The following is a 9,737-nucleotide window of genomic DNA, read 5'->3' on the forward strand; positions in this document are numbered from 1 at the left end:
CCCATTTCCTGTCCTTTGGGGTCTTTTTACATCTATAGACACATTTTGAATTCCAAGTATTCCAAGAATTCCAAATCCTAGGGGATAGCTATACCTCAGTAGTAATAAAAGAGGAAGTTATATAACTATAACTATTTGCAGCTTAAACAGCAGATATTTTAAGTAACACATTTTGTTAAAAAAAACAAAACAACATTCCAACAGCTCTTTAAGTGGCAGCTTTGCAAAGCAGTGTGATAAATGCTGCTGAATTAGAACAGAGGCTGAGCAGCCAGCTGTCTAAAATAAAACTCTGTAACTGGAGGTAAATAGAGAAGTGAACAGATAGAGATGCAGTCTTCAGCTTAGCCACAAATAAGCCCATTGTTTTGATTTTACAGAATCTTTAATTAATTTATAAACTTAATTGCACAGATGCTTTCTTTTTTCAAGTGTGTTAACCATAACCATCAATGCCAAGACCACCTCAAATCCTAAATAAATTATAAAATAAATAAACACAAATAAAAGTAGTTTTACAGTGCAAGTTTTCTTGGAGCCTCCAGATGGAGCTAGTAGAGAGGGAGTCAGACTGGGAAAATTTTTTTTTCTCCTCAACCTGGAAGCCTGGAGAAAAATACCTGTCCATGAGAAAGCAAGCAAACCTCGTTCTGCAAGGGACTGGGGGCCTGTCACGATCCGCTTATAGCGGGGTGTCGTGATGGTTCGTTAGCCGATCCCAAAGTGCAAAAGACAATCAGCAGTTTAATCACAACAAATGCACCTTTATTAAGGGCCAAAACAATAAATGCGATAGTGGGTTCAGAAAAGAAATAAAAAGGATAGAGAGAGAGAGAGAAGGGGGGATGGGAATAGCTACCAACACAGGCGGAGTCCTCACTGGTCCGGACGATGTGGATCCGTCTTGTTGTGTTGGGGAGAGTCTCCAAAGTTCTACCTATCCCAGGGGTCCAGTTATAGTCCACAGAGGGAAAAGGGGGGAGCAGGCAGAACAATGAGAGTCTATTGAAATTGCTGTGGGGGAACAAGTGTATTTACAGAACATCATCTAGGCTGAACAAACACAATAAGGGATAAGTCCATTGAAGTTACTGGAGAAGAACAGGTCAGGTCATTCTGTCCCCTCACCCACTGTTTGTGGTAGGGGTCTCAGTCTCAGTCCTTGGGGAGAGGGTTCTTGATCTCCGTCTGTCACGGTGGTAGCGAGGCAGATGAGGGGTCTTCAGTGAGAGACCACCAGAGTTACCCCAACAGTTCATTTGGCTTAAAGGTGGAGAGTGAAGCAGGAATTGCAGTAGGCCGCCCTGTGCTGGGTCCACACTGGGTCTTCGCCAAGTCCTTGCCAACTCCTTGCCAAGTTCTTGCCGGTCCTCGTTGGGAACAGCATGTAATGGTACAGTGGCTGCGCCTGCACTGTTGCCTTCTCCAAGCCGGAACTGCAGAGGGGGAAGGGAAATCTTGCTCGTGGCAATCGGCAGGCAAATGAGTGAGGGTCTTCAGACGGCCTCTTACACCACCCCGTGACTGACGATTGCCCTCGAGAGATGTTCAGCAGTGTTTCGTAGTGTTGTTGTGAAGTCTTCAGGACTTGTCTAGTGTTGGCAGCATATCCCAGAGAAGGGAAAAAGGAAAAGGAGAGGAAAAGAGAACAGGGAAAATACTAAAACAATAATTAGTATAAATTGAAACAACATTAAGCAATATAATCAATATTAATTAATAATAAACAATTTTTCTAATAAACCAATATAAAAACTCAAATCAGGTTTTCTAAGTGACTAAAACAAATCATCTTCTAATTTTATAATTGCTTTGTGTCTATAGTCTTGGGGATGTCTACAGTATAAAGCACATTGGCCAGGTGGTGTGCATTAAGTATAGCTGTCAATTTTGTTAATCGTTTTATCATTCTCCAATTTATGACAAACAAGATTGCTGATAAAGTAAAACCAATCAAAACTAAAATCAAAAGGACAACAATGGGATGACACAATTTGTTCAGGATACCTGTAGCAGTAGGTGACCACCCAAAAAGTGTATCCCACCACCTGTGTTCAGCATCACTTTTCACCCTTTCTATAACCCGATGTATTTCTTGTACATCATGATGAACAGTTACCAATGTTTTCTGTCCGTTCTCCTTGATTTTTCCTAAGATTTCAATTAAATCCTGGTGAAGCAACAATTGCCTCACCAGAGTAAGATTCATTCCAATGGGGGTAGGCAATAGCTTATGAATCAGCGTGTAATTGGACTCTAAAAGTTGATATGAAGTAACTGGAGTTTCAAAAGAAAAATCACATCCAGAAATTTTAGTGAAATTACAAGCACAAAAATTTGAATGATTTTTAGTATCTACTACTGTGTCTTCTACATACACTGTATTACAAGCAGTTCTAAAGCATGCACATCCATTTCCTATATATACAAGGAATGTTTTAGAAGTTTTGTTAGGATGGATTTCAAAGTGACAGATATTTTGTTCTGTGTCTAAACAGATATCTTGAGCTATAATTGCATTGCCTTCACAGATGAACCCTTGTTGTTCTCGGACAATACAGGATTCTAAATTAACAGTTTGCCATTTACCATCAATTTGTCGGGCCCATTCTCTATGCTCGGAAGGATAGAGAGTGGCTCCATCATGATTTAATCCTAATGCAATAATGGGGAATATTGAATGCACCGAGGCATTGCGAATGGTTAACACAAAAGCTGTGGCTAAGTTTGTGGTGGGATCATAAGTAAAGTTCACCAAATTCCACCAGGATTGGAAATCTTAATACTATTTAGAATTCCCAATCCTGTTCCCACAACACCAGTTATGTCTCTTGGCATCCGTGTTTCAGAAGGGTTCCACTGTCGCAACCAGGTCGTCCAACCGTGGAAAGAAGTTTGCAAGAAAGGTGAACAAGCTGGCTGAATTTCAGAGACATTGCTTTGCATTAGCAATTTAACTTGTTTAAGAGACCATGCCGGATTGAACAATATCTGTTGTTGGCCAGTTTCCCTAATTATATATGGTCCAACTTTAGAAATTTTCGGGGTAAGCATAACTGGTGGTTGGGTTTGAGTGGTGGTGGTGGTATGAATAAATTTAAAAGAAAGTCCTTCAGTATTTTTGAACCAAAGACAAACTACTTCTGCAGTTTGTGTTAATGTTGAATTGTGCCAACAATCCTGTACGCTTTGGTGCGTACAAACCTTTTTGTGCTTAAAGAGATCTTTTCACCTTTTCTGCATGCTACCACAATTATTTCAGGCCACAAACACTCAGCTGATTTCTGGCTCTGGGGTTGTGGTAGGATGCAGGAAAGTATTACCAGTTTTATCATGGATTAGGTGGTCTTCATGTCCCTTGGAGTTCTTCTGTAAAAGTAAACACAACAGACTCCTGCCAGCGAGAAGCAGAAAAGGTTAGAATGATGGAATTATCCAGCATGTATTTATCCAATGTTCTTTCCCTAGAGCACCAGAGGCTTTCCATGCACATTCATTCCAAGGGGGTTTTAGCACAAGGGGTACCAGCCCTGTAGTAAGGGATGTCCACCAGAACAGGTTGGCCAGGGTAATGTGCTGGATTATCAGGATCATTTGGTGCACAGCATAGGAGTCAGTGTAGATAGAGACAAGAGAGGTGTTCTGTACCTTACGTTGAAAAGCACTCCAAACAGCTATCAGCTCCCCAACCCGAGCACTGCCTTCTCCCTCAGTATTAATTAGTTCAGTGAACCAAGAACTTGCCAATTGTTTGGGGGAAAAAAGGAGGGGCCATTTTGATTACAGAGGCAGGTGTGTCCTGGCTGCTATCCAAGCTCTCAGTTTCTTGTATTGCCAAATTTTTCACAACTCCATCTGTTATTGAGAAGAAGTGACAGTAATGTTCAGTCTGAGCATACCACTTTCTTACCGAGGCCCTCTGGGCCACCCCATCAGGAGGGAGGGTCCCAGTAGTGACTGTCTTAATATCATTGAAAGGGCTTCTCAATACAATTGGTAGTTGTAGTGCAAGTCTTTCCACTTCAATGAGAGCCAGGCTGACCACAAACAATCCCTTCTCCCAGGTAGCGTACCTTTTCTCAGCGTCTCTGAAACCACAGGAATCTCTGCTCAGATTTTGAGGAAAAGGCTGAGAAAGAGATGACTCACTGCCTGGATTTTGAGAGAGAAACTGGGAGAATGTTAATTTTGGGTCACAGCCTGAGTTCTGAGAGGAAAGCTGTGATATGGTTAGTTTTTGTCCACTGCCCCTGTTTTGCAGGAGGGACAGTGAGAAAGTTGTTTCCTTACCCGTGTTCGGGAGAGGAAGGAGAGGCTGAGGGAGAGTTGGTTCGCTGCCCATGTTATGAGGAAGAGTGGGTGCACTAGGGTGTGTACTGGGTTGAACTGATGGATTTGATTTTTGATAGCACCAATTAGTTATTATTTTCTGTAATTTATCAAGGGGCAGACCATCCATCACTTCTCTGGGGACCCCCTTTTGGACTCCCAGTGACCACCAATGCTGGCGGCTAGGGTTCTGTTTTCCCTTTTCTGGATTTTTACTGTAAGGAGTCCCAATAGACCGAATCCCTTTTGTTTTCTCTGATTTTTCTGGTTTCTCTTCCGGGGTTTTTACAGGTCCATATTTCCTACAATAATTGATCAAATCCTCTGCAACTTCACCCCATGTCCAAATTTTATGATTACTGCCAGGTGAACTGGCTTGTGAATTTACAGCTTGGAATGGAGAGCAGGATGGAGTAAAGCTAGGATCAGTAGATCCAGTGCGATTAGTGGGGTTACCAAGAAATCTGTCTAGTTTTTCTGTAGGGCTTAATGTCATGATAGTTTTCTGTAAGGCTATGGCAGTAGGTTTGAGGGTTTCTGGAAGCCCACGAATTAAAGGAGTCATTAGTTCAGGCTTCACAGGTAATTGCATTGGGGATTCAAAGCCAGGAATTAATTTCTTTTCATGAATCATTTGCAAACAGGCGGCTTTGTGTACACTTTCTAGGAGTTGGTCGGGGGTGCTGATTATAGCTATAGGATCTCCCCTTTCCAAGGGGTTCGTTCCCCCGGCCCAAAAAGCCGCGCGCTGTGTCAGGGACCATGAGTCACGTTTATCTCCTGTTGTTAAGAAGACACCATGTCCCCAGTACCCACTGGCTTCTTGTTCAGTTAGTTTAATTTGATCGCCACCAGTGAGGGACACCCGGAAAACATATTCTGTTTCTGATTCGTATGGAAGGCGTCCATATTCTTTTTTAAGCTTAGCCAATTCGGTGGCAGTGTATGGTATGTGTTTGGTTGTGATGTGGGGGTCAAGATCATCATCACTGAGATAGTTATATTCTGTTTTAATTAAAGGTCTTAAGTGAGAGCAGCAATGTTCCCCACAATTATTTACTGCCTCAAGTTCTTTGTGAGGATAAATTTGGTTAATGTGAGGAGTTTCCTTTCCCTCAGGATTTATAGAGGAATCAGCATTAGATGATTTGTTAACGTGTTCCTCTTTTAAGGCAGCTCTTAATGCATAGTTCTCATTTCTCAATGAATGTTTTTCATTCCTTTCTTCATGTAATTGTTTTTGTAAAATTTCAACCAAATTTTGAAGGGAGTCTATTATTGTTTCTTGCTCACCTCTTCGCTGGAAGCGAGTTTCTACAGCTGCCGTAAGACAAGCTCCCAAAACTGAGCATAAGATAGATTTATTTCTGCCCAGTTTGAATTTTGTACCATGTTGTAAAGAACATATTCTATCAACCACATTATCCAAATTAAACCAATTACTTTGTGCCCATTCTTCTCCTCCCGGAGAAGGTTTGGCATTGTATTTAGCTAGTAAAGCATAAAATTCAACTTTACCCTTATCGTTAAGGTTATCACTCATTTTGTGAAGGGACCAAAACCACAGCAGGGAGGTACAAACTTAAGTTACTCAAAGCACACAGACTTCGCTGTGTCGCCCTTCACTTCCCTGGGTGGGTGAAGAGACAAAATCTGCCTGGGAGGCTCTGCTTAGTTTCTTCAAGTTGTCTCTTCCTTCCCAGACAGTCCAAACACACACATAAAACAACAGTGTAAGTTACTCAAAGCACACAGACTTCGCTGTGTCGCCCTTCACTTCCCTGGGTGGGTGAAGAGACAAAATCTGCCTGGGAGGCTCTGCTTAGTTTCTTCAAGTTGTCTCTTCCTTCCCAGACAGTCCAAACACACACATAATCACAACAGTGTCCCGCCTTTTGCACTAAGAGATCTTTTGCAATTTCTGAAGACAGTGTGGGTGCTTTTTCACCTAGGCAATGTGCAGTCTGTGGGAAATCTGAATCTTACCCCTTGCTCTCCAGACCATGCTCAGTCTTTTGTACTGGCAGGCTAGGTGCGGCTGGCAAGAAACGTCCTTCCCCTGTTACAGACTACACAGAACCTGCACCCTTCTGCCTAGACAGAAATCCTGTCCGTGACGCCAATTTTAATGTCACGATCCGCTTATAGCGGGGTGTCGTGATGGTTCGTTAGCCGATCCCAAAGTGCAAAAGACAATCAGCAGTTTAATCACAACAAATGCACCTTTATTAAGGGCCAAAACAATAAATGCGATAGTGGGTTCAGAAAAGAAATAAAAAGGATAGAGAGAGAGAGAGAAGGGGGGATGGGAATAGCTACCAACACAGGCGGAGTCCTCACTGGTCCGGACGATGTGGATCCGTCTTGTTGTGTTGGGGAGAGTCTCCAAAGTTCTACCTATCCCAGGGGTCCAGTTATAGTCCACAGAGGGAAAAGGGGGGAGCAGGCAGAACAATGAGAGTCTATTGAAATTGCTGTGGGGGAACAAGTGTATTTACAGAACATCATCTAGGCTGAACAAACACAATAAGGGATAAGTCCATTGAAGTTACTGGAGAAGAACAGGTCAGGTCATTCTGTCCCCTCACCCACTGTTTGTGGTAGGGGTCTCAGTCTCAGTCCTTGGGGAGAGGGTTCTTGATCTCCGTCTGTCACGGTGGTAGCGAGGCAGATGAGGGGTCTTCAGTGAGAGACCACCAGAGTTACCCCAACAGTTCATTTGGCTTAAAGGTGGAGAGTGAAGCAGGAATTGCAGTAGGCCGCCCTGTGCTGGGTCCACACTGGGTCTTCGCCAAGTCCTTGCCAACTCCTTGCCAAGTTCTTGCCGGTCCTCGTTGGGAACAGCATGTAATGGTACAGTGGCTGCGCCTGCACTGTTGCCTTCTCCAAGCCGGAACTGCAGAGGGGGAAGGGAAATCTTGCTCGTGGCAATCGGCAGGCAAATGAGTGAGGGTCTTCAGACGGCCTCTTACAGGGCCCAGGAAACTCTTGGACAGGAGAGGGAAAGTTTTGACAAAATACCCACATTCTCACCTGTGTGGATGCCTGTCTCCATGCCACTGAGATATCTACATGCAAGGTGGCTTCTCCAGGACAAGGAGAATAACCTTTGGATGCACTTGGCACCACCCTTGCTTGAAAGATGCTCCTCTCTTCCACTTCCCAGGAAAAACTGCACTTGAGGTCAAGTGATAAATTCAGGAAACAAGTTCTGCTGTTGGCTCTGCAGGATCCCACAGCAGCCAGATGTCCTGCTTGGGACCTGTCTGCCCCTCAGCTTCTTGTAGCAGGTATTCGCAAGAGAAGTTGAAAGCCCTGGCTGGAGGATGAGGCGTGGGCACTTTCCTTTGCAAAGTGCTTTGGAGAAGGTGGGATGGCTGTGCACCAGGTGATGCTGGCCCGAGAGGCAAACGGAGCAGGAATCACAGGCATCTCTTCATCAGCCAGCAGACCACAAGACAAGTAATCCTGACCCATTAACTCCTCCTAACTGGAGAAGTTCAATCTGTGGGCTTTCAAGAGAAAAGCATCAATCCTCCTCGTTACGAAATCCCATAATGAGAAAACCGAATGCTGTTTGGTAACTTCTCTTTGGTGTGGTCTGGTGCTGGTGCAGAGCAGAGCACGATAAACATCTGCCTCTTCTGAGAACAGGAGCTCTGCCTTGCTGAGGAGAGGTGAAGGAGGTGAGGCAGAGGCCACCTCTGTGTGATTAGAGCTCCTTGATACCACTGAATGAAATACCTGGAGGAGGGAGGAGTCAGACACAATTATCAGGCATTCCCATTTTTCTCTGCAAAGCCACAGGAGATGAGGTTGGCTTTTCATGGCAGGCGCCAGGCATTTCTCTGCATGTTGCACAAACAGAGAAATAATTAATACAAACTCCTTGGATGCTATACTCCTCTCTGACTGCATCACTGTGAAACTAGACATGGGGTAAATTAAGTTTCTTGTTAGTGTCCAGGCTGGTAACAGTGAAATCTGGTGAAATGTTTGATCTCAGCCCTCCCAAACCACATCCCCATGAGTGAACTCCTGGCAGCACCACCCTGCCCCCTGTGAGGCTGGGCTGCTGTTCATGGACTCACCTGCACCGGCCAGCAGGAGAAGGCAGCAGGCAAGCACCACTGGTCAAGGGCATCTGAAAGGGTGAGGGGTTCAAACTCAGCCACTAGATGCTAAAGAATTTCACTAGATGCTAAAGAATTTCACTGGATGCTTATAATTTCACTAGATGCTAAAGAAATCGTTAGAAGAGTTGCTCTAGACTTGTCCCCTGTCCTTCCTACCTCCAAATTTGACTCCATATCTCTCCTCTCGGCTGTCACACTGACAGCTAAAATACTTTGCTGTGAAGAGGTGATCCCTTAAGGCAAACCAAAGGTGCCACTGGAGCCACGAGGTGTCCCCACAGGGCAGCTGCACAGCCTTGGGAGGACAGAGGGGAGCCACGGGAGAAGACACAACTCTGCAGTGCTGGGCATGAAGTTCTGACACTATTCTTACCTCTTTTTTTTTTTTTTTTTTTTTTTTTTTTTTTTTTTTTTTTTTAATTTTTAGAGTTGAATGTCTATTTTTGGCTTTTGCTAGAAACAGTGCTCCCCTTCCATTTAGGGAGAAAAAGATCAAATCTTTCCCAGTCTCTCTAGGACCACTAGGTGCAGTAGGTGCAATACAGGAAAGCAGATGTTCCATTTTCCTTGTCCTTCTCTGGTCCCACTGCTCTGCTCTTCTCAGTGTGCCTGCCAGACAGAGGTACAGAAGTGATCTAGAGAAATGATGCTTCTTGGCCAAGAAGTAACTTCCCCAAAAGTGACCATTTTGGCACAGAAAGTGTCCATCCTAGTTCCTGGTCTTTTCATCCAAAGAGAAATTAGGGCTAATTAGGGCTAGTTAAGGCTATCTAACTCATTATGGAGATGACAGCAAATGGGTCTTGAGGGTACAACCTCTTGCTGCTGTATGGTTATTTTTACAAGGTGAGATTAGGAAGAGCCCCTCTTATGCCCCAAAATATGCAGAATTTGTGCCTTTTTCTGAGCAGCTCAAATCCTCTCAGGCAGAAGGGAGAGCCCTTTGTGAAGTTCTGAGCTATTTCGTAGACAAAACCAAAAGCACCACCTTGATGTGAAACCAGGTTTTCCTTTTTTTATTTTTCACCCAAGCACAGAAATGACATGCTTCGTTTTGGTGCACAGAAAAACCTTTGATGATGATGGAATAAAGCCCTAGAAATTTCATTTCTTTTAGGTGGGTGATGGGGGGAAAAAAGGTGTCTCAGATTTTCTACATTTGCACTTGACTATTTGGCCTCCCACCCTTCCTGCTATTAATTGAATGAGGCTTAGGGTTTGGCTGATGATGGGGCTCTTCAGCACTGGTTGTTTTCCCTTCCTGACTAGAGA

General features: G+C 44.1%; 1 protein-coding gene across 1 annotated transcript; it reads right to left on the minus strand.

Moving 5' to 3' along the window:
* Nucleotides 1–1,124: 1,124 nt before the first annotated feature.
* On the minus strand, nucleotides 1,125–7,384 carry LOC144246093 (uncharacterized). Its single transcript, XM_077782528.1, has 5 exons — nucleotides 7,363–7,384; nucleotides 6,649–6,726; nucleotides 4,786–5,400; nucleotides 4,619–4,719; nucleotides 1,125–1,220 (listed from the first exon to the last, which is right to left on the minus strand). Exons 1-5 carry the CDS (start codon nucleotides 7,382–7,384, stop codon nucleotides 1,125–1,127), a joined length of 912 nt encoding a protein of 303 aa, XP_077638654.1.
* Between the last annotated feature and the right edge of the window lie 2,353 nt (nucleotides 7,385–9,737).

This window comes from Lonchura striata, chromosome 3 (genome assembly GCF_046129695.1).
Source record: "Lonchura striata isolate bLonStr1 chromosome 3, bLonStr1.mat, whole genome shotgun sequence".
NCBI classification, from domain to species: domain Eukaryota; kingdom Metazoa; phylum Chordata; class Aves; order Passeriformes; family Estrildidae; genus Lonchura; species Lonchura striata.